This window comes from Aulonocara stuartgranti (assembly GCF_965226115.1).
Source record: "Aulonocara stuartgranti genome assembly, chromosome: 3".
In the NCBI taxonomy this organism is placed as follows: Eukaryota; Metazoa; Chordata; class Actinopteri; order Cichliformes; family Cichlidae; genus Aulonocara; species Aulonocara stuartgranti.
This window is the reverse complement of record NC_138941.1, coordinates 31,022,500-31,049,776: the sequence shown is the minus strand read 5'-3', so window position 1 is coordinate 31,049,776 and position 27,277 is coordinate 31,022,500. Positions and strand designations below refer to the sequence as shown.

General features: G+C 42.1%; 1 protein-coding gene and 2 long non-coding RNA genes across 9 annotated transcripts in view; 1 reads left to right on the top strand and 2 right to left on the bottom strand.

The window, feature by feature from the left end:
• The window catches only part of slc8a4b (solute carrier family 8 member 4b), a 130,617-nt gene that overhangs the window by 35,081 nt on the left and 68,259 nt on the right, over positions 1-27,277 (bottom strand). For all 7 annotated transcript variants that reach the window (XM_082526014.1, XM_082526015.1, XM_082526012.1 and 4 more), the window contains 4 exons: positions 27,059-27,211; positions 23,784-23,880; positions 23,351-23,542; positions 18,600-18,792 (listed from right to left, as the gene is read on the bottom strand). In XM_082526014.1, coding sequence (XP_082382140.1) covers positions 18,600-18,792; positions 23,351-23,542; positions 23,784-23,880; positions 27,059-27,211 — 635 coding nt within the window. The remainder of the gene's footprint in view (positions 1-18,599; positions 18,793-23,350; positions 23,543-23,783; positions 23,881-27,058; positions 27,212-27,277) is intronic.
• Positions 2,131-4,932, bottom strand: LOC309701798. The gene is made up of 3 exons (XR_014275256.1): positions 4,900-4,932; positions 4,654-4,785; positions 2,131-2,174 (listed from the first exon to the last, which is right to left on the bottom strand). It is a non-coding gene; the product is annotated as an uncharacterized lncRNA (long non-coding RNA).
• LOC309701796 lies at positions 4,536-11,761 on the top strand. The gene is made up of 3 exons (XR_014275254.1): positions 4,536-4,557; positions 11,258-11,448; positions 11,538-11,761. It is a non-coding gene; the product is annotated as an uncharacterized lncRNA (long non-coding RNA).

The following is a 27,277-nucleotide window of genomic DNA, read 5'->3' as shown; positions in this document are numbered from 1 at the left end:
GAAAAGCGCTATATAAGAACCAGTCCATTGACATGTGGAAAAACAGCTAACCCCCACCAAAAAAAAAAACATATTTAAAACGAATGAGTGAAATAAAATAAGCTCATGCACGGCTGTATCTTGGCACCGTGTTGCTTTGAATTGAATGCTAATATTTTGTGCAAAACTCCTGAAAAAAGCCCATATATGTAAAGCCAAAGGTTTAAATAATATACTCTTGGATTTGTGTGCTATCACAGAGAAAGAATATCCAGGAGATGTGTTTCCTGCTGTAAACACAGAAGCCCCGCCCACCTGCTGTTCGGTCCTTCTGTTATTGAGGGTCAGCCAATCAGAAGAAAGTTGGCTTAGAGCAAGAGGAAGTAAAACTGGATGTTTCAGCCAGAGGTTGAACTGATGGGGCTGCACTACATGATACATTTTTTAGAATTGTTAACATTCCGAAGCCACTCTAGTAGAATCCAAGATTAAAAATATGAAAATATGGATAATGCAACACTCTATAATCAGTACTTTATTAGAAGTAGATGCTTTGTGGGCATATGGTCAAACATTAAGTTAATAATGCAGTTTTTACCTCTTGTTGGCACTATAACAGCAAAAGTCAAGGGAATAAACAAGTCAGCAGGACTCATCACATTCAGCATCATTTACAAAACAGACTTCAGTTGTGATACTAAACAATCAACAATCAACTGACTATGCCAAGTAGTCTTCAGAAAATCTCACTTTGTGTTTCTCTAAGCAACGTCTAGACTTGATATAATGAAATTTCCTGTTGTTTATCTCAGAATATTGTGGTTTAGGACAAAGGTGTCCTCAGTTTGCAGTGAACTTCACATCATTCCTTGCTGATATTTACAAGTTGAGTCTTTGGCTTTGTCTAACCATGATTTAGTTCACTGAAATAAAAGTGTTTAATCTTTCTTCCAGAATGTTTGCTCTGCACTCTCTTCAGGTCCACAGCTAACTCTGTCTAAATGTCTTTTTTGTACTGGTAATGTATAAAGGAGGATCAGCGAGGCAGACACCAACAATCTGATGAGGTTTGAAATTTACTGCTTTTAGACGCGTAAGTCCAAATGGGATTCTCCAAATCTACTTAAGCAAGGATGCTTATACTTGGCATTTTTTATGAATCGAAAGTAAACGTGTGCATTAATATTAAGACTAAAAGAAGACAAGTATTTTATTGCCCCTTGAAAAAACTGATTATGTTGTAACATTGAGCAAGTAGGGGACGGTAGGGACGGTGAATACCAAGAGGTGTGTCCCAATTCATAGGCAGCATCCTTCGGAGGCCGCATTTGAAGGCCGATTATGTCACAACCATGCGACGAAGGCTGTCCCAATTCAAAGGCTGCTTCAAATGCGGCCAACAAATGCGTCCTTCATTTCCCCGAATTTGAAGGATGGGTTGGGTGTATCCTTCGTGGCCCAACCTATCCAAGAATTCATAGCCAATTCCAGTTTCCAACAATAGCGCCAGCTACTTAGTTTCAATGTTACTCTTTCTGGGTCACAAAATACACTTTTTAACCTATTTTTGGGCGAGAATGTAGCTGTGTAAACTTCAAATATGTGCTCGGTCCATCAAAACATCATATATTTGCAAAAGTTAAAAGACATTTTCGGAGACGTCTGTTACCCACCAGCTCAAAGCTGACCGGGAGGTCGAGGCTCAGTAGAACAGGCGAGAACACCGAACTCCCCCCGTGGTCTTTCGCTACACAGGTTAAACATGATTCATAAGTCCCTTAGATAACTTAAATGTTATTTTTTGGCTGTTTTATTTGTTCGTGAGTAAAACGGTTTGGCTGAGATTAAAGTTATAATTTTCACACAGACGAATAAACATCTAACAGAAAACTGATTAAACAAAAGTGTGAGATGTTCGAGAATTTACTCCAATGTCCTGTTATATATTAGCGAGCAAGGAGCAGACGGCTGAATTTATTAAACTCCACCGGGACAGCTGGTGAGACAAATCTGAAGGCTAGACCATCCCATTTCACAGCCTTCTCGGTCTTCAGAGGACGCGGCCTATGAATTGGGACATACCTAAGAACAGCCTTGTCATACCTGCAGAGATCTGTTGCTGAGACAGTTCAGTTGTGACCCAAGTGATTGGTTGACAGCCCGATACCTTCCCGATACCTTCCTGGCCTGGGAACCTTTAAGGTGGCGTAAGTGAGATATTGCATTCATAATTACATGCTGATATACACAATATGTGGTTTTTTATGTGGTGTCATAGGTCACCTGTCCACATTGCCCAGAATTTAAAAAAGTTCAGCGGGCTTGGAAAATGTTTTTTTCTCAGTGCATGGAAAAAGGCTGTAATTAAGAAAATGACATTTCTGAGTGAGTGGCGTGAATATAGACGATCTCCTGCCTTGCTTGAGTAATGACACCTTTGGTTGATTGACTGGCATTAGCAGCTCAAGGTGAGGGCTTTTAAGCAGTGGGATATATATATCACCATGCCAACCACTGCCAGGGCTGTGTGCGGCAGCTCGCCAAAATCTCTCTCACTCTCTCCGTCTCTTTCGGTCTCCGCCCCTGGCACATGAAAATCTACCACTTGTCTCTTTCTCTCCCTTCAGTCTTCTTCATTTACTCCTCCTCTTTCCGTCTGCCCTCTTGCACTCCTCCCATCACCACCCGGGGTGCCGACAGTTGGTCTTACCAAATGTGAGCCGTTCTCCAAATCCTCTTCTCCTTTTCGGCCCTATTTGTTTTATTCATCTCCCTCTAGCCATCATTTGCTCCCCTTCTCTCTCTCTCTACCTCCACCTGCCCTTTCCTCTCCCTCTTGTCTTTTATTCCCAGCGATTCATCTATCTTCTTCCCTCCACCGACTCTGCCTCTGTCTGTCCTTTTTCCTTGCCCTTCCCTCCATCCGTTCATCTTCCTCCCTCTCTTTCCATTTTCTGCCTGCCCCTGAAACCTATTTATCTTCCTCTGACATCTCCACCACTCTCTTTCTCTCTGCCCCCTTCATCAGTCTATCCTTCTTCTTCTACCTATCACTCACAATACCTGCACAAGTGTGTTTATAACCTGGAGGTCTCAAGAGGTTTTTATCATTGTCCATCAGGCGAAATGAGAGTAAGGAAAGTGAATGAGCTGCACAGGATATCTCCGGGCATCGTGATGCTGTCACATGTATGAATTCTAAAAGCCGGTGATGTCAGTGAGCATACAACTCTCCAGCTGCTGTATTTAACAATGCAATAACTGATCACGTCAGCCTGATCAGAGGGATGAAACACTGCAATTCATACTTGAATAGGGAGAAAAAAATGCACTAAATTATTATTAAATTTAGGAACGATGTGTGTCATTGAAAGCCGTGACATCAGGGTCGCTGAAATGAGCTGAAATGGGGATTTATTGATCTGCTTTGCTTGTCCTGCTTGTGGTAAAGAGCAATTCGACTATATCAAGCACCAGGCAGTCACATTATGTTCCAGCTCAGCTGCCAGCCGATCAAATCACATTATGAACGTGTGCAGGGCTGTCTTTTGACATGGAAATTAAGAAGCTCATCGTTATGGTGAGTAATCACCACGATGTATTTGAACAAAGTTAGTTGGGCAGCTACCTCATCCTAAAAGAAGTCATGAGGTATTGGCTGCAAACTAATGAGGGTAAAATGCACTATGAGCACATAAGCTAAACAATACCTATACAGTTGCAGTACCTTCATTGCTGGCTCCAAAGAGCTCCTCACAGCGCACTCTTGAACATATCTCTGCTTTTTTCAGTTGTTTATTGGATCAACAGATCTCTCTCCAGTTTACCCTTCACCTGCAACTCTACCTGCTACTCATATATATACACTGACCATGAAGACTGAAAGCCTTCTCCACACTAAGCTTTACTGGCAATGCATTTATTCCATAGTGAAGAAATCAATAATCACAAGCCATAAAGCACACTACCAAGTGCTTGTGAAAACAGCGAGTGTTTGTGCATGATCTATGTGAGTCTAGTTCCAGTCCACTCTGTGCTGACATTTTAAAAGCACTGTTCAGTCTTTCTTAAACTTTTTTTTTCTCTAGCAAAACAAACTGCTTAAACGTTCCCCCGCTATTAATGCACAGACAAAATAACAGAGAAGGAGGAGTAGGCACAAAGGAGGACGATGATGATGCAGGATTATAGACGGCAAACGCTGGAGCACTGAGAAGAACCACTACGGCAAAAGGGATACACTGTATCATTCTCTAAAATGAAGAGACAGACAAAGAAGAATAAAAGTGAGGTGATGACAGGCACAAGAGTTCGATCGAGAATTAGTGGAGGACAAAAAAGAAATCGAAAGATTAATAAAAAGGCAGATGAGAGATAGACGCATGGATGTTGAGATCAGGGCAGAAAAACAGGACAGAGAAGAAGAGAGCAGGGCAAAAACTGAAGGGAAAGTAAGTAGAGAGGGAAAGATAAGGGACAAATGGGGAGGGGGGAGGGCAGCAGGATGAAACAGATAATGTGGTAAATAGAGTCAGATGGAGAGAAGAAAAAGAACTGGAAAGGAGAGTGAGTGCTTATGTGAGTCACATCATCTCCACAAGCTATCAGTGATTTTAATGACTCTGACATCAGTGTGTGTGTGTGTGTGTATGAGTGTGTATCATACTAGATTACCCTGAGGTAATGCAGTCAGGAACTGGCTCATCACTCTTCTACAATAGCGTACATTCATCATGTCAGAGTGAGGTTTCTCAAGCACTGGACTGAGACCCAAAACAGGTTGCAAGTTTCACCGGTGGGTTCCCACTAGATTGATGCAAGAGGATATGAATTGATATCCTTTGTGAGTGTGAAACTGATAAACTTCAAAGCAAAAAACAGCTGGTAAAATCTGAACAGAAACTAATTTTTATTGCTTACCAATGACTCAAAGATCAGTGAACAACAGTAAAGCTATTGTTCTTATGAACTTTTATTGTTCTATGTACTTATAAACTCTACTCTGTAAATGTTCTGCCTGAATAGATAAAGGGGACTGCAGTCTATTGTTTTGATGAAACTACACAATTACCAACCAAGCTAGCAAGCTAGTTAGCAAACAGACTGCAAACGTGTTAGCCTGGATAGCTTCTTTGTCTTTGAATAAAAAAAACAACCAATCTGCAACAGAATCCGACACTCTTTTTAAAAAACTATATACAAGTGTTAAAAAGTGTAAAGATTCTTTCAAAATTAGTTAAATGCACAAATGAGCCAATAATAACATTGAAATTAGCAAAATACGGGTTTTGTATGAGTTTAGTAGTAAGACAGCTAACATGCTAACTGACAAAGAAAGTAATCTAGCAATAAAATCATATTGATCAAATTATGTAAAATTCTGATGAAAAAATTAAAATAGAAAGAATCTAAGAGAGTTATTGTGACTACTATCGACTGCTCGATGGCTAGCATGTTAGCTGTTAGCTATGTTAGCTAACCAACTACAAATGATTTTAAACTACTAGATAAAAAAGTGATGGCTTTTATTGGATTATTGGATTCACATAATGTGATTTTTCAGAGTCAAAATTAATCTTTTAAATCATCATAAATAAATAAAAAACTGAATACTGTTATTATCATCACCTACAAACATCTCCTTCCATGGAAAAATGTCCCACCTGCAACTGACCCAGTTTATTGTTTTATTTAAACACTTATCAACTGATTGCACCTGATTGCTAACACAGCTGCAATCAGAATATGTCTCCTATTTACATTAAAATCTGCCTGGTTTTCTAGTTTGGTAATTCCAGCCAAGCTGCAGAAACAGAAGCCTTGCAGTCTGAGGCTGCTGTTACGATTTCACTTGATTTCATTAGTTTGTTACTGCCATCGGAGCTAAAGGTCACCGCTCTGGCAGAATTTAACAATCCCCTCCAACAAATCAGAGGGCAAACAGTTAGTTAGTATGAGGCAATGGCTGCAGTATAACTGCAAGATGACTGAAGTGAAAACAGAAAAAAGGGAGATAAACTTTGCTATTGTTACTTTTCTCAACAGAACAAGTTCCTCTGGGTTTTGCGAAGCTATGATGGGATGTTTTATTTTTTTATACTTTTACACTTTATAGATCAAACTATTAAATGACAGAAAATTATCATTATTTATCATTGCTGGTAGATTTACCAGTAAAAATGTTACATTTAAATGACAGAACAGTAGCAGATGACAGAAATAGATGAGTATTTAAAAATATATTTATATAGATATAAATATATATAGATAGATATATAAGATGGCATAGAAAAGAGTGCTTTGGTTGAGCGTCTTGGCAGTTACATGTTGGTGTTTTAGATCCAACTGAGGACACTGCACTCTCATATGGTAGCAGCTTCTCAACTTCAAACTAGTCCACCCTAAGGCACACCCTGCTTTATTTTCTATTTTACTCTAAATGGGACAATGACTTATCAAATGAACATCATGCTATAATAGTATTATAATATGGCTTAACAATAGCTAAATGGCAAACTTACCAAGAAAGTGTTTAAATGAAGCGAGGAGTAGGTTAAAAATAGACTTAAAGTTGGACTTTGGTACATAAGAAGTTGCTCTCTGATGGCCCTTAGAGAAACGCGGGGTGAGAATGCAGTGGTGTTTTCCTGAGTTTATGAAAAAGTGAGAGAAGTGGTGTAAATCATAAGCTCATATTTCCTTCTTTTGAACACCAAAGTCCATGAAGCAAACACCAAAACTGCAACATGAAGCAATGATTTTAGTCAGCCTGCTGAGAAAGAGTCTAAAAGCTCTAAGGAAACCCACAGTCAAAATAAAGAACTGGAAAAGTGGCACTCCAGCTGACCCAACCCATGTAACTCTACCTTGGCCTTTTAATAAACCGAACTGTGTGAGTCCTTTAGTGTGGTTTCAGCATGGCAGGGTGGAGACCGGTGGAACTGGGTGGGGGGGGGGCTGTGCGGTTGTGGAGCAGAGACTACAGGGGGGTACGGTGGATACAAAAGGGCAGGGACCAGCAGCCCTCTGCAAGAACTCTTGGTAGGTCTCAGAGCCATGATTACAGGGTGTGCACAGTCCACAGGGGTTTGATGACAGGGATTCATTGGCAAGAGTCAGCGTGTGCGTGTGCTTGTACTCTGTGTGTATGTGGGTACATAACTCAGACTGTAGAGTGTGTTTGTGTGTGAGTGTGTGCATACTTGGCAATGAAAATTGCTGGAACTGCAGGGCTAAAAAAACAACCACAGGGGAGCATGTAGGGCGATGCAGTACAAAGACAGAGACACACAGAGCGCGAGTGGCAGCAGAAACAGGGAGTGACGGGGATTCTAGATGGCAGAACAGAAAGAGAGATTTAAGGAAAGGAGGAAGACACAACGACAGCGACGGAGAAGCACACATCCAGAAAAAGACGGAAGCAGCAGGCTCAGCATTTCAAAGCTGTTCTAACTGAAGGCTGATTTGGATTCTAGCAACACAACATCATGTTTCTGATATGATGTGAAATCTCTCCAACTTCGGTGGTCAGGTCACTGGCTTCGTCTCACACCCCACAAATCAACAGAATTTCTGTTTTGCTGCTTAAACAGCAGCACCGCAAGAGGAAGAGGCAGAGGAAGGGAGGGCAAGAGGAGCCAGAGGCAGGGATTACAAATGGGTAAAATTTGTGTTTAGAGAAAGCCCGGTGTGCTCTTTGGTTATGTGTGTGCGGCACTGCAAGTTGAATAACTGTAGTAGGGAGAAAAATGTCAATGGGCAAACAACAGATGGTGGCTGCCACATCAATTTTGATACACAGCTGAAACGTAAGACGCTCGGGCCCGCACACATGAAGAGAAACGGATGCACACGCACAATGAGGCGAACAGAAGGCTTCTACCGTTGTAAAAGATGTTGACTTAAGCTACTTACTCTGACTGCTCTGGCATTAAAGGAGATGAAGAAAAGTAGGGGGATAGAAGAGGGAGAAAAGAGTCAAAAGGCACGGAGAAGGAGGAGAAACAAGAAGAGGTGAGAGAGGAGAGGAAAAGGGAGGATAAAAGCTCGCATCCTCTCTATCCTCCCTCTTCCGCTCCTCTCTGTCTTTATTTTTGCTCTCCGACTCTGTCATTTAGTCTATCTCTGACTGCTCTGTCTTTCTCTCTGTCAGGCAGACCGTGACTGCGCCCAAATGTGATTTGCTTTTTAATCTTCATAATCCACTTGGCCAATGAATGTTTTGCTTTACTAATTAAAGAACAAACAATGGACGTGTGTCCCTCTCTCTTTCTATCTCACACACACACACACAATAGATGCGGTAGATGTTTCCATATCTCGCAATAAATCTTCGAGAAGAGTGGGCAATGGGGGGGGGGGGGACGCGAGAAATTATGGAGAACGTGATCAGACAGTCGGTAGTTTTGGAACTTCCGGTGCAGACAGCAGAAAAACAAATCCTTAGAAGAAAACTACAAATCAAAAAAAAAGAAAACAGACAACAAGGCTCCTTTTCCCACTCCTATAATTTCTCCCTTTTATTCTTTATCTTTCTGTTCTTCGTTTTTCCGTCGTCTCCGCTTTATTGTGCTTACAATGGGAGGGGATCAAAAGTTGCTAAGGCAACAAACGGGGAGAAGACAAGAAAGAGGAAAAACTCTCGCGGTTATGGAGGCATCCTGACGTTTTTCAGCAGAACAAAGGGGGGAGGGGGAGTTTAAAGTGTTTATCTGTTCATTTGCAGGCTGTCATTTGAACCTAAAAGGATGCGGGCCTTATAGAATAGACAGGATTAGAATCCAGCTGACAGAATAAATAAAAATTGTCATGAAAAGCACAAAAAATATGTATCGCCCTGATGTCTATTGTTATAAAAAGCTACAGAGTCTTCCTGTATAGCACCTCACTTTCTAAGTTTAAACTGAACCAGTGAGTCTGTGTTAATGAGGAAATTCTCCATTTGGCTGCAAACAACATACTTTTCTGCACCATAATGCAGCCTCAAGAGACAATTGGAATAAATGTAAATGCTGTCCTAATCCACCTCTATATACACACCATAAAACTTTCAATTAAATCTGCCATCATGGAGTATTCATAGCACCTTATCATCAGAGCAGGAGCTCTCAGACTACAGGCTCACTAGCAGTTCCTTTTCCAAAAGTAAGAGGAGAGGCAGAGCCTTCAGCCCTGAGCCATCCTGTAGTTATGCTGCTATAAGCCCAGACTGCTGTGGGACTTCCTCTGATACCCCTTCTTTTCACTCCCCACATGTTCAGATATCACCTGCCTGTCTTCCTGTTAAAAAGGAGTTCTTCCTTCCCACTTTTGCCAAGTGTTGCACACGGGGGATCATCTGATTGCTGAGGTTTTCTCTCTAATATTGATGAAAAGAGCTTAAATTTTTCACCCAGAGAACTACTGCTCACTGGACATCTTCTATTTCTCCTACCGTTTGAGATGGTCGTGTGGGAAAATCCCAGCAGATTTCTAAATACAGAGACTGAGGCTTTAACCCAGAGTTTTGAGTTGTTGTATCCTGGTTTAATTTTTGGTTTGCTTTTCCTTCCTCGTGTGTTTAGCTTAAATCTAACTTACCTTGTGTTCCACTGTCGGTCTTATGCGTCTAGCTGCTTCCTAGTCTTTTAATTTGGTGCTTTGTCTTTAGTTTTGCTTCTCTTGTTACATCATCAATGATTTGTTCCCCAGATGTTACTGCTCCCTGATCATCTTTTGAATATGGTGATAGAGTCTCTCTTTTGTTGAGAAATCCACTGTTTGCTGCATGTTCTCCTTGCTCTGTTTGACCTGAGTTTCCTCAGCATCCTTATGATCACTTGGATTTTTTGGACCAAGAAGCATTAAAGTTTGTTTATCCTTGTCTTAAGGGTCGTGGATTTGGGTTGATAAAACTTTATCCTTCACACAGGTTTAGTAGTATAGTAACTAACACGAACCATTCAAAATCACCTAAATCACCTTACATACTCTGATTCTTAGTGTGAACTCGAGCAGGTCGTTTTGCCTTAATGCACCGAGTTTCTACCTTGTGTCTGGGTGAATAGATGCATGCATTAATGGATAATTGAACGGCCCTACCTAAACAAAAGTGGTCGGTGAGTGTGTGTCCAAAGATTTTGCTTGTTCACTTGAAAAACAAGGCCTGAAAAATGTACACAAAACAATCTATATACCTACTAAAAATAAAATAGAAGATGATTTAATTTATTTATTCATTAAACTACACATGTATATTATTCTAGGTCTAACACAACATAGGGTCACTCTTAAAACAGAGATGGTATATTCTGTATAAAAGGAAAACGTCTGTGAAAATAAGAGAAACAAGCATGGGACTACAAGAGTAGCGGCCTAACATAGAAAAACGTGTGTCTGATTTGTTAATGATGTACAAGTGCACAACTAATGCAGTGTTAGTAGGCAAACACTGTGTGATCAGTCACGTTTGTCCAATTAACTTTTGAAATCAAAATAAAACACATCATTACAATTTCAAGATAGCACCCAGAAGCTGTTTTGAAATGTGCTCCATGGTTTTAGGGTGTATTTTTCTAATAAGAGCTCTGCTGCATAAATATGCCCGGCAGGAAGCACTATCCATCTTAACTAACCAGGAAAAAAGCCAGTGTGTGTGTGTGTGAGACACAGATACACTGCTCGACAGCGTCAACGTGTGACATTCACACAAAGCAGCAGGCAAACATCCAAACAATGAATGACAGAAACATGTTTGGAGCATCGTGTTTGTGTTTTTCTGCTGCGTGATTGAATATTATTACCAAATATGTGCTCAGACTTTTTTATCCTGGTGTCAGCTCCATCACGTCTGATAAACAGCACGTGCCAAGTTTAATCACAAATGATGATTTAAAGAAAAAAGTTTAAGAAGTGTGCTGACTGGCAGGATCGACACGCTGTGAAGAGATGTGCATTGTTTGTAAAAACCTGAAAGCGCTGTGATTGCGCTTGTGTGTTTGTGTGTGAGTTTGATGATCTGACACCAGCTAGATGAGCAACATAGATGATTGTGTGGAAATGAAGCTAGCTGCTGACACACAAACACAAGCACCTGGAGCAACAATCAAGCTGAAACACTGACTCTGCGTCACGGACCCAGTTCCAGGGATTCGGGGTCCGTGAGCAGTGTGGACTACTATTGTAGTTATTATTATTATTATTATTATTATTATTATTATTATTATTATTATCATTATTGTGGTTGTTGTTATTATGGTTGTGTCTGCTGTCCTGTTTTTCCGTGTTGGTGTACTGTCAGGTGTTTATGGGTATGTGTGTGTGAGGGTGCGGTCGTGGCAGGCACTTTTAGGCCTGGTGGGTGTGGCCCTGCCAGCTGACCGGTCCCACCCAGGAATCCACACACACCTGGCGCCGATCAAGCCTCGTCAGAGGAGCTTCAAAACAGTGTGGCTGAGAGCTCCTCGACGCTGGATTGTTGAGTGACTTCCCGTCAGTCTTAAGTGTATTGTGCAAGGTTAGTGCAAGTCTACTGTTAGGTTTTGTACTCACGGCTGCCTTTGGTATGCGTGTTTCCTCAGGAGGAATTGTGGCGACCAGGAGGCAGCACACGGAGAGTACACAGGGAACGGAGACAGAGCACGGAGCACGGGATAAAGGAGAAGACACGGAACGGGAGTTGGGATCGCACGGGGGGATTTATTGTTGTTCGGATTGTCACCACTGTAAATAAACACTGTTGCACTGTAGAGTCCTGCATTTTGGGTCCTCCTTTCCCCACATCCCCACGGTCTGCCAGCGAGACCGTGACACTCTGCGTCTGTATTTATATGCACACAAACACACACATATGCACACATGCACACGCGGTGGATTTGGAGTTCAAAGGATGTTTTATTTTGGGAACAGCTTCGGGTTAGTCACCCTACATTGGTGACAGACGGAGAAACAGGTTGCAAATATCAAACACTTTACAAGCACCGCAACATGCTCAAACACCCACGCAAACACACAAACACATAAACACACACAGACTCACATTCTCGCTCTCCTTGTATTTCCTTCTTTTCTCTCTCTCTAATTCCGAGAAACATCTCGCCAAAGGGAGGATGTGTTGTTTTAAACTTGCTAGCTTGCTTCTCCTTCACCAGCAGCTAATGTATGATCACAGCTCTTCTGACAGCTTCGTCAAAAACACTAAGAAATTTTGTTCAGGCTCATTAAAACATAACGCACAATGGCAGGATGCTGGGATTAGAGCAGATGAAGTGGTGCATTCTGGGTAGTGTTTGAGTGGATATCTGTGATATAATTTTGAAGCAAAATGATAAATACTGTATCACTCAGGGGATTGTCGTGTGAGTCTAAATGATCTAAACTCCTCAAACACTTACTGTCCAGTTGTATCAGAAATGCTTTAGATTCCCCCAGATGTGTCTCGGGTTGTACTTTTAACTCCATTCACAGAGTTTAACCAGTGAACATAAGCATAGCCAACTACAGCATGTGAAAGTGAGCACTGTTAACATGTGGGGTTAAACGTTACAACACTTTTACATTCTCGCTGTGTACCTGGCCTGTACCACTACACTTGCTGTCTCTGGAACATCTCCCCCATTCCGTCTTTCACATAATGGTATGATCCCAGTCTGTCTTTGCATGTGATTGTTACCATCAAAATAAAGTCCCACCCCTTCCTGCATGGATTCCCAGCAGAGCTGAAGATTTGGCTCCGCATACAGTCGACCCATTAGTAATTGAGATGTGAAATTATTCGGCCCATAAACGGTAAGTTTGACCTCTAAATCTCGAAGCATGAACGACAGTTACAGCTGTGTAACTCTGACAGCTTTGTGAGGACGGTAGTCGTGAACACGTGTTGTCCAAGTGCGTAGCTTTTCCGTAGGACCAACACAAAGCTATGCACAGCTTTGCGGATCATTGTTGCTATACCTGTTTACTGTCACCAGGGGGCAGTGTTAAAAACACTCCTGTGAGCTACTCTTGCAACCATCTGTTGTTGTTCTTTGAACGAGCTGCAGAAAAGAGCCAAGTTGGAACATTCAAAGAGGTGAAGTGAAACAAAGTGTTCAAATTCTGCTGACGTTCCCGGTCATGTTCAGGCTCATTTTTCTACCTGCGTCGAGCGTAATCTCCATATATCTCCAGCGCATATCTCCAAAATACACGCTGCCTGATTTTTGGAGGTCTCAACACAAGCATGTCTGCATAGGTTGCATAACTTTAATCGTTCACCCTGCACAATGGCATGTTAATGCGAATGGATACAAGTGCAGCACCATCCACCCACACATAATGTAAATACAGTCGATGATCCTGGATGACCTCACAGTTTAGTCACTGGTAATATTCTGCTCTTCACTGAATTCACTAACACAGTTCAGAAAACACCAGCCAGCATTGCCTGCTTTACATTCACTAAACACCACAGATGGTCCTTGTTATTACGGCTTTTCCTCTCATTATGCAAAATGAAACCCCCCCCTTACATAAACCATATCGAATAAATGAGCCATGCAGGAAGCTAAGATGTAGCTTTACCTCAGTGTTTCAGTACGGTGTTATATTTGGTTCTAAAACTACTTGTACAAAGACATATTCCATTCTTATGAGCTAATATTAGCCCACGCACGGTAGCATAATATAAATAGTTCATATAAAATCTGCCAACAGTGGCAATCTTTTGATCACAGTCAGAGCCCCTTTGGCTGTAATCGAGAAGCTTGGCTGATAAATCCACCAGTTTTTTTATTCTAAGCCATTCGAGGGAGCAAAAAGCTGAACAGGTGCTGGAGTAAGTATGGAGTTCACACACACAAAACCAACATCCATCCATCCTCTTCCACCTATCCTTATCAGGGTAAAGCAGGGAGGGGGATCTTGGGAGCCTATCCCAGCTACCATACAAAACCAGACAAAAAACAAAACAAAACAATGACACCCCCCCCCCCCCCCCCCAAAAAACAAACAAACAACCCCATAACACATATGCTGCAGAGCATTTTTCAGAACTCAGTCGAAGTTAAATACCTCATCATTCATATGCTCACATACTTTAAAAAAGTCCCAGAAATGGTAAGGATGCTTTGGTATGTAAAGTGAGTGCACACTATATGCACACATGCACACACACAGTGCAAGGCAGTAATTGAACAGGCGTTGGCACAGTTCGGTGGCGACACCTGTTTCAAATTTATAATGAGCAGCCAGGGGAGTGGACCACACGCAAACACAGCCACAGACGCACGCACACACATTTTTCTGCAGCTTGGCTGTGAATCTGCACTGAGCTGCAGGTCATAGGGAGGCTAAGAATAAACAGACCCTACTGAGCGTATCCCTCTCTTTCCTGCTTCTGTATATAGTACTCACACGCCCTCTGATTAACAAAGGCCTACCAAAGGCAGAGGTGGCAGATAAAGACCTACAGACAGAAAACTGAGCAAAGCTCGTGAAGTCCGATGGGGAGAAACAAAAGGGTAATTAAAAAAAACATTCATTCATTAATTAGCTGAACAGAGAGAGAATTAATTCATTGCTGCTGCTGCAGCATATAATGGGAGTCCAGACAGTAAAGAAATGTAGATGCACAGTGCTATGGTGGGTAACATATACTTTTACATATACTGGATCCTCCCATTTGTGTTTACATATCACTCTGGATTTAATCATTATTTATTATTAATCTCTGCCTCTCTTCAACAGTGTGTCTTGTGACTGAGTGAACTGCACAGCACCGTATTCAGATCCGACTTGACTCACCCACAGACTTGCTTATGCTGTTAAGTCGACGCCTTGATGCAACTGAGACATCTAAATATTGATACGTGCATCTGTATCTCATAACACTGATGTATTCCATCACAGAAAGTGATGCCGTATGGGTACAAGAACTGGCTAACACGGTCGCTTTTGTGTTACGCGTGTATGTGGCCACATTCGTCATTTTTCTCCTGTCACGTACTTTGCAGTGTAACGGTAGAGCTTTAGGTGTTTGCTGCATTAAAGTTTTAGTTTCACTTCGCTTCTGCGGGAGCCCTCATACGTGACAGGCTCCTTCAAGTGGCACACACCCGGTTTTTAAAGCTGGATTTCTGTTTGAATGATGACATCATCTGGGTTTATTTTCAGAAATCTGAAAGCTGCTTCTTCGTCTTCCTTTTAAGAGGATGTGCAGGTTGAGTAGTTCTCCTCACGACTGACATTAATGTGTAAAAATGGTTTTGCTTAATAAAGGGAGGCTCCATCTTGGGCTTCTGAGAGCGGACACCTTCAGCACGACCTCTTGGAGTATCTGTGATGTAGGGAGGCAAAAGAAAAAAGGACTTTTCCGTTGTGGGCTCAGCGTAGCATTACATTATCTTCTATAATGAAATCGAGTGGAAGCGCCTCTTCCTTCTCTTCACTTCGCTTTTCCTCTCCTCCTGTCAGTTAAGCTCCAGCAACTTTTAGATTTCCCACAAGATTTTTTTCAGCTGCACCTGACTCGCCCTTCGTCATGTTTCCCCCGTCTCAGTCCGTTCTCCTCCTATCACCGCTTTACCGTTTTCCTGAGCTTTAAGCAAAGCTCATTCTGGCAGACAGCGTGCATGACAGATTAATGTGGGGTTGCTTAAATGCAGGATATAGGCGAAAGAGGGTAAACAAAACAATTACACATATTGGAGGAGAACTCAAGGAAGTGGAGGGAGGCGTGTGGACACTGAGTTATGTCTGGGTTGTGATCCAGCTGAATTGCTTTGGCAGCAAGTCCCTGTTCTTACGGTGTTGGCTGGAGAAGATGGGGAGAAGGATGTAATTAAGAAGAGAAGGTGGAGGGAAATAAAGGTGCCAGGTAGAGCGAGAGGAAGGGAGAAGTGAAGGAAAAGTCTGACAATGTAAACAAGCAAAAGGTGAAAGGAAGATGCAAATGAAGAGAAGTCAAAGGTGCGCAGAAGCGAGGGATAAGTGAGAAAGGAGAGTGATGGGAGGTGAGGTATGAGGAAAAGGTGGAGAAGCAGGAGGAGGGCATGAGAAAACTCATCTAAAAATATGCCAGGAAAATATGTGAGAGATTAGTATGGAGAAAACATGATGAACTACAGAAATGTGATGAGGCAAAGGCAGAAAGCAGAGGGAGAAGGAGAAACGAGTGCAGCAGATTAAAGCAGGTTCACATTAGTGTGCAGGAGGATTTTTGACAAGTAGTTTAAAAGCACAATGATGAAAAGAGAAAGCACGCAGAGAGGGGCAGCAGCGAGAGAAGATGAACAATAAGTGAGCACGGACTGAATCAGTGAAGTAAGAGAGAGAGGGAGTGAGACGAGAACAAAAGGGGTAAAACTGTAAAGAGAAAGAGCCAGTTACTGATAACGAGGGCAGATCGAGCCGCCTTAAACCCAAAGTCGAGAACTGATTGGGTTTCTCGTGAATCAGAAGTGGATGGATAGACTTATTTAAGTATAAAAAACAATATCACATGGAGAAAAAGCAAAGGAAAAATTAGTTATAAGCGCTGACCGGCGAAAAGAGCGAGGAGATGAAAGGTTAGGGCCGGGGAGTAAATGCAGAGGTGAAGAATAGAAGGAGCGAGGCGGGAGACGCCAGGATGGATAGATCAATTTACCACAGGGGCTTTCTCACCAGCATATCCCTCGCTCAGCTGGCTCACGCTCCTTTACATGGAAACATTGGATTATCGATCCACCCCCTCCTTTCCCCAGCAGTCACCCTGCTCGTCTGAAGCAACAGCTTCAAGGCCTCTCAGCGTCTTTACTTTTGCTTTTGTATTTGATGCAAACTATACACTGCCTCCATTCCTGCTCAGCTCACAGTCTCAGTCACAGAAGGCATCTCAGCTTCTTTTGCAAGTGCTTTGGTTGCTAGCAGACACTTGCTAACTAACCACAGAGCTGTAGCAAAAGCTAAGGAAATCCCCAAAAGTTGATTCGGTTCATCTGGATGTAGCGTTTTTGTTTTTTGCCAACATTTTCACCTTGCAAACAACCTCCTGCAACCACTCACCAACTGATCTGGGACAACACTTTTCCATAGCGAGTGGTGGTTACCAGTGCATGACTGACTGGTCTCTATGCTTGTGTGACTTTGGCTTTAGCATTCTAAACTAACTAACATACACTGTTGGTTGATGTAGATCAGCAGAATCAGAATCAATAGCTTTTTGTTTTTGCAGCAGTCGTTTATATGCACGTTCTGTAGCAGTTCCTTTAAGAATATTAAATACATTAACTATGACTCCATGACTCCCATATATACACTGAGTTATTCTCCGATGCTTCATAAAAACATGCCCTTCACTACTAATCTATATCCAGCAGAGGAAGACGCTCATTGCTGCTTATGCTTGACCCACAAAGTTGCAATCTCTCAGGGTTGAAACACACTCTACTAAGTGATCTTTTGAATCCTCTTTAGCAAACACACCACCAATAGTTTCACTTTCAGCTAATCTGATCTGCTGCAGTCTCAGACCCACTGATACCAGCTTTCTATTTAACCTCCTGTGCTCACATAACAGCAGCTCTCAGAAGACTGCCTCAGCTTTACAGTTTGCATTGTTTGATTACATTTAACTCTTGTCGTTTGCTTTAGCTTCTCTCGCACTCCCTTTCATCTCTCCCTGACCTTGCAGCAGTGACTGCACCATCAACACATCGCTCCGTCCCACACGCACAAGAACACGCTATGACCTGTGCTTTAAAGACGCTCTGCTTAGAGGTTTGCTGGTGTCAGACGTTTGTGCTCATTTGTAAATTCTAATCTTTTGCAATCGCAAACCACTAAATAGAACACCGGCCCTTCACCTTATCCAACATTTAGTTTTAATCTTAACTCCAAAGCCATAATTGTTCTTCTCAAGCAGAACTTTGAAGGCAAATATCAAAAACCTAAATCTAGGTTTAAACTTAAACCTCACACACACACACACACACACACACACACACACACACACACACACACACACACACACACACACACACACAAAGCTTTTGAAAACACACCGATGTCATAACACCACCTGGCTCAGTCCTTATTCACTGTAACCTTGTCAATCTAATAAAATATTCTTAAATTATGCACAGATGTCCTCACGCTTACATCTAAAAGTCTAATTGGTCCTCATACATATAGATATGTGAAACCACACACACTCTTACACACACACGTACGCAGAGGGCTTGCTTTATGGGCCCCGAGTGGCGTTGGAGAAACTGCATTCCCAACCATTTTATGTATTGGTCAATTTAACACCGCTAACTTCAGCATATTAAAAATGCATGCGCCCAAGGACGCAAGAGCAATTTTATGAATGTGTATGTGTGCACCCATGTGTTTGCAAGCATTTAATGCAGAGAAGCCTGCCTGGAAATGTGACATTATTACACTGTTATCTACCTAATAGAGCCATTTATACAGCAGAATACTTGATTAACCTACACAGCAATTTCTGAATAGAAATCAATCACAGGAAGGAAAACAGAGGAAATGTGAGGGCGTCAATGTTGATCCAAAAATGTCCCAGTCTCCATATGATGTCACACCAACCGCAAAATGTAAAAAATACACCAGGACGGTGTTCAAAGGTGGATGAAATGTCATGCAGACAACAGCGAGGTACTCACATGGTCTCATCATTCTGAAACTCCAGCTTGCCTGCAGCCATTTCGTAGTCCTCCCCTCCCTTAGCGGTTCCATCCAAGGTTCGATAGGGAATGGCGACCAGGCCTCGAGCCCCCGACGTCCTGAGCACCTTCACCTCCATCACGCCAACACTTTCACTCACCCTCTGAGTGGCACTTTCAAATGTAAAGATGCCTAAGAATTAATGAAAGAAAGAATTTATTTCACAGGGGAGAAACACTAAAAAGCTTGACAAACACCTACACACTCACGCACTAGCTTGCTCTCAGAGGTGTACGGTATATACTGTACAGTAAGAGGATAACAGATCACTTCCCACTCTCTCTAGATGAAACACAATGGGTAAACACCCACTCTCCACTCATCCACCTGCATTTTTAACTCCCTGGATGTTTTCAAATTGCAGAAAAATGTCGCAACACTGGAAGGACGAGCTCTTTGTCACCTTCTAATGATGCTGTTTTATGGACACCCAGAGGCGACGACCTATGGCACACCAACAGATTCATGTGGACTCCTGATAGCAGTAAAGCACAGGTTTACAGTGTGCAAAAAGCTTTTCTACTTTGCAGTGTTAGCACCAGGTAGGCGCTTCGCAAAACAAATATGTCTATTTGAATATTGTAGAATCAAATACCAAGAAATAGTGAGAATTGAAATTTCAGTTTACAAAATTTTTAGATATACAGGGTGGGCCATTTCTATGGATACACCGTAATAACATGGGAATGGTTGGTGATATTAAAGTCCTGTTTGTGGCACATTAGTATATGTGAGGGGGCAAACTCCTCAAGATGGGTGGTGACCATGGTGGCCATTTAGAAGTCGGCCATCTTGGATACAACTTTTGTTTTTTCAATAGGAAGAGGACCATGTGACACATCAAACTTATTGGTAATGTCACAAGAAAAACAATGGTGTGCTTGGTTTCAATGTAACTTTATTCTTTCATGAGTTATTTACAAGTTTCTCTTTGTTCACAGCCATTGACATGTCGAAGAGGTTAACACGTGAGGAGCGGATCGAAATTGTGTCGATATCTGGTGAACGCAGTAACCGGGTCATTGCAGCAGATTTCAATGCAAGACACCCTACGAGACCACCCATCTCCCATGCTACAGTTAGCAAACTGCTTGCTAAGTTTCGTGAAACTGGTTCAGTGTTGGATTTGCCAAAATGTGGACGCAAGAAAACTGTCACTAATGAAGAAACATCAGTGGCTGTCCTAGCTTCATTCAGCAAGAGCCCACAGCGTAGCACTCGCCGCATGTCACTGGAGAGCGGCATTAGTCGAACATCCCTTCGGCAGATATTAGCTACTCACAAATGGCACCCTTACAAACTCCAGCTACTGCAGCATCTCAACGAGGATGACCCAGATCGGTGCACAGAATTTGCAGAATGGGCAAAACAAAAATTGAAACAGGACCCTCAGTTCACGCAGAAGATTTTGTTCAGTGATGAGGCAAACTTTTATGTGAATGGTGAAGTTAACAAACAAAACCACCGCTATTGGTCTGACACTAACCCACATTGGATGGATCCCTCCAAGACTGTTGGACCAACAAAAGTGATGGTTTGGTGTGGTATATGGGGTACAACAATAGTGGGTCCATTCTTCATCAATGGAAACCTCAAGGCCACTGGATATTTGAAATTGCTACATGATGATGTGTTTCCCTCTGTATGCACTGAAGCTGGCACGTTCCCCGAGTTTTCCACAATGATGGTGCACCACCACATTATGGCTGCCAGGTCCGAGCATTCCTAGATGAACAGTTTCCTGGAAAGTGGATTGGTCGTCGTGGGCCAGTTGAATGGCCCCCAAGGTCTCCCGATCTGACCCCCTTAGACTTTTATCTTTGGGGTCATCTGAAGGCAATTGTCTATGGTGTGGAGATACGAGATGTGCAGCACCTGAAACTACGGATACTGGATGCCTGTGCTGGCATTTCTCCTGCGGTGTTGCTATCAGTGTGTGAAGAGTGGGAGAAGAGGGTTGCATTGACAATCCAACACAATGGGCAGCACATTGAACACATTTCATAAGTCAGGGCTCTAGACTAACTTTTTGCCATGGGCGTACCGGCACAAAAGTTAGGCGCACACAAATTTTCTAATAATTTATATAATATAATGTGTTTTTCTGGATACACTGTGCTTTTTCAGCATTCAAAGATTGATGACACCGTGTCAGAGCACTGGCTATGAATTTCAGAAGGATCAGGCCTTAACTTAACAGAAAAGTTAGCAATAGTTCTTTTCCTATTACAGCTACATCCACTTCTGTCGTGCCCAGGCTGCTCACTAGGGCTGGGTATCATCACTGATTTCTATAATCCATTCGATTCCGGTTTTCAAAGTCCTGATTCAATTCAATTTAGCCTCAGACAGTCAGAAATATTATAATTCTGATCATTTATCAGTACTGACTTCATCAGAATTGTGAACATCACAGCAGATGCCTTTGAGTGAAAGTAACTGAGAATAAAACAGAAAGACATGAAGGAGATTTTCCTGGTCTGGCTTTTTATAGCAGATACCCTTAAAAATATTCTACAATGTTCTGCATATAAAGTTTAAATTTCTTCAGTATTGAACAACAGAAAAAAATAGGCTTTCTTGTCCGAGGTCATTTAAGTGAAAAAAAGAAAAAGAAAAGAAAAAGACAGCAGCCGACAGCTCTGTAAACAACGGTAGACTGGTGGGTAATAAGCGAATGAATAATACAGAAAACAGAGATTGGAGACGGGAAACTGTTCCTGAAGTACAGAGAGAGAGAGAGAGAGCTAGCTGTGCATGGAGTGTGATTTTAATAGTCGTGGAAGCAAAACAGCAAAATTCATGACGACATCGATCAAATGTGAAGCGCAGTTTGCTGCTTCTTTTGCTGCTGGCTCGGGGGATTTTGGCTGGAGAGAGACAAAACCTGCAGCTCAGAATCAGCGCAAAAAGACGTAAACACAGCGCGGACCGGACGCATCAGAATCGCTAAGCTCCAACAGCGTGTCTGTCTACGGGCCGAGAAAGACAAAGCTGATTCTGATGTGTCAGTCCGTTCTGTGTTTACGTCTTTGTGTGGAGTCCGTGTACCTGCTCTCGTTTGCTGTTTGGTTGTTGTTGAAATGGTTTTGTGAGCTTTAATCTGAAAATCTGGCGTTTCTGGCAAAACACAATTATATTTAAAAGTCGATTCAGGATTTAATGAATTGATATCGCTTTATTCAAGCTACTCACCTTCCACTTCCACCTGCACTTTCAACTGGACCACGGCCAATCAGAGAGGTCCCGCCCCTGACTATCTCTGATTGGTTTAGTCCACGATAGGGGCAAAATGTGTGTCTGTTGTTGACCACAGGGAAGGTTGCAGATTTTTTTTTTTTTGCCACCCGAACAGTTGGTCGCACAGGTGCAACCAAATATTTTTTTTAGTCGCACCACTGAAAAATTTGGTCGCATTTGCGACCAAATTGGTCGCACTCTAGAACCCTGTAAGTGGTCAGAAACTTGTAAATAACTCATGACAGAATAAAGTTACGTTGAAACCAAGCACACCATTGTTTTTCTTGAGACATTACCAATAAGTTTGATGTGTCACATGGCCCTCTTCCTATTGAAAAAACAAAAGTTGTATCCAAGATGGCCGACTTCTAAATGGCCACCATGGTCACCACCCATCTTGAGGAGTTTGCCCCCTCACATATACTAATGTGCCACAAACAGGACTTTAATATCACCAACCATTCCCATTTTATTACGGTGTATCCATATAAATGGCCCACCCTGTATATCAGGCAGCAGTTTCAGGGGTTAATCTCCTCTACAGTTGGGTCCTCTAACACAGCGGTCCCCAACTTTTTTTTGCCACGTTTAATGTCAGACAATATTTTCCGACCTTCAAAGTGTCGTGGATAAATACAACAAAATAAAATGATACAACCAAGACAAAAACTGTGGTAAAAACCATAAATTTCACACCTGAGCCTCAACTCTCACAGCCTGGTACCAAATGACTCACTGGTAACGGTCCGTGGCCCTGGCTGGGGACCGCTGCTCTATTGGATACATGATTGTGTGCTAGGCTCCACTGCTGATAACTTGATTCAGTGAATGGGACTTTGCACCTTGTTGGTGCTAATTGCACTCACAGCCTGTCCCAAAGTCAACTTGTCAGGTTTTATCAAGTGAAGTTTCGGTATCCCACTTGTATGGTTCAAAGTATTAGCATAGTCTGGCCAACTAACCTAACTAACCTGAGCTAGTATTCAGGGTCTCCTCCAAACATGGTCACTTGTTGTTTACTAATAACAGGATGCTAAAATTGAGGCTTTAAAAAAGAATTTCACAAACCAGTGTGTGACGTGGCCTAAAAATATGGAAGGCCACAAGTGCCACAATGAATTGAATAAATAGATCGTTACATAATTAATTAAATGTGTCATTAATTAATTAAAATTGGAAATAAATAATTTTGTAAATGTTTTAAATTGAATTCCTTGATATTTTATTGTTTATATATGTAATCATTCAATTATTTTCTATTTTAATTAATTAATGACACAATGAATTATTTATTTAATTCATTTTGACACTTGTGGCCCTCCACAATATTATTCAGCGGCAGGTTTTCCCCATAGGAATCTTAGACTGAATACTTTAAGGTGTTAAAAGTCTGAATATCACGACACCACGTGACACCTGTGAACACAGTTAAGGTGAAGCTTCCTTTTACCTGCGTGATCATCGTCATAGATGGTCACTGTGGCAGTGTGGTTGTCACCCAGCACGGCTTTCGGGGTAGCGCTGGCATCCAGAGGTGCAGTGCCAATCTCCGGATAGCCAACGACACGAGGGTTACTGAGGTGAACGTAGAAATACTCATCTTCCTCGAAGATGTCATCGTCAATGACGCCCACTGTGATCTCTGAGAAAAGAATTGTTGTTTTAGCATCTTGCTCTCAGGTGCAAAGTAATTATAATAATTTGCTAAAATGTTTAATTTAATTACATTTTTCCCCCGTGAAACCACTAGCAAAAAAAAAAAAAAAGGAAAAAAGAAATCTGCCTCAGGAGCTGCAGATGACCTCTGCTATTTGAGCATCAGTTTCAATGACATGTTTATTGAAAATATGTCAGAAATTATTGTAGTCAGTGTTGTTTTTTACCTTTGAGGGTTTCTCCCGGCTTGAACAGCAGCGTTCCCTCTGCAAACTCATAATCTGAACCTGCGTTGGCCGTACCGTCCTCTGTGCGATAATCCACCTGCAGGAGATGGGAACACAGAGGAGTGATGGGGAGAGAGCAAAAAGAGTCGTCAAGATGAAACACAAGTGAGCAGATATGAAAAGGGCAGATAAACACAAAGGGAGAGGGGGAGTGCCAAACAGAGGGAGAGAGAGCGATAGAGAGGAGGACAGCAAAGAAGAGGCATTTGGGGAGATGAGGACAGAGGGTAAGAGAGAAGAAGAAAAACAGCTTCATTAAACCAAGCCCTCTGGTCAGAAACAGGCCGATATTAAAGACTTTGAAGATAACATAAGAAAACCTTCCGCGTATCCTGTCCTTTCTCTCTGTCCTTTCAACTGCTTTGTGTTAATTAACCCCCTCCTTCTTATTTAGACAACATTAGAACCCAAATATCTAAAATGCATTTAGTTCAAATGGCTTCAAAGCCATTTTTTTCTGTTTGAAGGCAAAGCTGTGTCAGTCACTCGGTGCTGCTAGTGCTACTGAAGTCAATCCCTAGCCTCTGCTCTATTTTTAGTGCCTCATGAAATGTGTATAAGTGATATATTTTTAAATGCATCCAATGGTTGGATGATATTTTCGGGATTAAATTGAAGCTGGGTAATACTCAAGAGATTTTAAGATATGTGGATAGCTGATTTTTCCCATTTTAGACTGATGTGTGAGAAGTTATATCGTCACAGCCCGTGATTATATAAGAGCTGAGTTTCCTCTAATGTAAGATGCTCTATACTCTTTGAGCGCAAAATTGATGACATCTCGGACAAGCTCACAGCTCTCCAATGGGAGCTTGAGAGACCAGTGAAGGACTGTTAGATCAACTGTAAAATATACATGTAGTTGTTCGCACTAAAGGAAAACCACCATAATTTAATGCGGCTACCATAGGTAGCCTCTCACACCCTTACCCAACCCAGTTGCTTGTCATGTGGTTTAGGGTGTTGTGATGTGGATATGTATGTGCTCTCTGTGCAGAGGAGCTTGCTGACCTCCCACAAGGAGCCCAGAATGAGTAGAGGTGTCTTTTTTCCCCTCTTGCCCATTGTATTGTACATTTGACAGTTTTTTCACTGCAGGTGTAAACTTTGCATGTGACAAATTGATTGAAGATAGATTGGGGTAGCTTATCAGTCAATCATGCTGCTTGGATGAGAATGACTGTTTTGGAGCTGTATGGGTTCAAATTAATGACTTAACACTACAGACGTGCCCTCAATAAGACCCCTAGTATCTGTATATAAGGGACGCATTTTAACTTATATTATATTTATCTTAATTTAACAGCTGAAATGACTGTTCAAACATTCACAGTGTTGCTAATAGTAACAAGTCCACTGTGATTCATCACCTGACTCGCAGAAAACACAGTTTGTCTTTTGTGAAATGCTAAACTTTGATGTTTTGCCAACTTAATCGAACCAAACTGTGACTCAAGACTTCAAACAATGATAATTATTTCAAGTTCACCCTCAACACCCTCAGCTAATAAAAGCTTGCTATCACACTAGCACCATGTACATATTGTAGCTACAAGCAGAGCTGCTAAGAGATGCTAATATCGCACTGTGCATGCTGGATGTGAAAACAGCCACAGTTTGCTAACACAGTTTTTCCACCATATCTGCTTAAAAGTTGATATTTTGATTAGAACTTGCTTCAAATGTTCAATCATAAACTGTATATAAACTTAGCACATAAAGTAAGTAAACATGATTTGGCTGATTATTTATTTGTTGTAACAATGTTTTCCCCGATGCTACATTTGTAAGGAAAATGCATTTGTAGGTTGAGCAGCAGAGTTGAGTATGCGGGTTGTGCCAAATATTCTCTGCCAACATCAACCAGCTTATTCTGCTACTCACTCTTGATTGTTGTCGTTTATCGGATTGTCGTTTATCGGACCTTGTACATCCTCCTCATGCTGGGTCCTGCAAACCCTGGACGAGTGCCTTCAGTTCATATCTGCAGATGCCCACTTGGTAGCCTGTCTCTGCCATCACCTCTTTCATGGAACTTGACCTTCAATTTAGACCTTCAATTTCCTGGTTGCCTGGAAATGGTACTTGGGATTACTCCAAATAATGTTGCAGCTTAGTTTTGCAGAACACCAGCTGGAGGTTACCTGGATAGGGCACGGGGTCTATCCACATCAGCCAAACATGGCATGCTTGGATCAGACACCAAGTGACCGCTTTAACAAGGTCCATGCTCACATGTGCTGCTAGTCAGGCACCTGATTATCAGCACCGGGGTACCAGGGTCAAAACAAGAGTCAAAAGCAGAATAAACTGTTTGGCATTAGCATAGAAGATTTGGCAACTTTTTCAAAGATGGGAACGGCCTGCCTTGTGCTAACATTGCTAAATCTTTTAAAGGAAAAAGCACTGTGTAGATGTTTTTGCACCTTTTCCTGTGCTTTAAAGCCTTTAGATAGCAATGTATGAGTGCAAAGTAAGTCGCTTTTAACTTTCATTGACCCAGCCATCGATACGAGGGAGCTCTCTGAGAATACCTAAATGACACGAATAATATTTCTTTTGTCTCTCGACTGCTCTGACAACATGTTTGCAAAGCATCCTTCAGCAGACGGCTGACTAAGGCCGTGCCACCAGCAGAAAACTATGATCTCTCATCACAGTTTAATTTGTAAACAAGAAGAAGAATAAAGGAGAGCCAGCCTTGCGAAGCCAACGTAGTAATGCTGAGCAGATCAGATATCATCCCACTGACAGAGACTCAGCGGGAGACTCTCTCATTCAGGGAGAGCTCTCATTCATAGCCAGCATTAAGCCAGCATTAAGTCTGAGATCAATGAGCCTTTGCAAAAGGATGTGCGCTTTCTTTGAGTTACAACCTGAGCCAGAAACTAGAAATCTGGAGATGAAGGTGTTTTCTCTGGTGCCTCTCAGCTACTCTCCTCTGCCACCCACTTCTCTGCCTTTATCCAACCAGGAAAGAAAAACAAAGGTGCTCAAAGCCTCTGGAGGTGAGCACATGACACAAGATCTGCTTAAGATAGAAAAAGGTGTCAGGGAAGTCAGCCCACAGAATATTGTTGTTTTCTCTGCTGTCTCTGCTGTCTGCTTTTATTTGCATGAGACTCTGCAAGACTTGTTTCCCTTAAAGACAGGCTCACACACACACACACACAGTTTTATTCATGATCTACTGTCCATCCCTCCCGTGCACTCACCTTGACAGTAACTCCGGGGTCACCTCCATGTCTGCCAACAGTCAGTTTCAGGGACCCACAGTTTTCAAAGCACTGATACAAAGAGGGTTCAAACTCAATCCTGATGGTGTGAGGGTCATCCTCCTGGGCCTGGGTCTCATGGCTGCTTACCACCTGAGAAAAAACACGCTCAAGGTTCCAGTAGCTTCAAATATAATATAATGGAGAAAGGCAAATAGA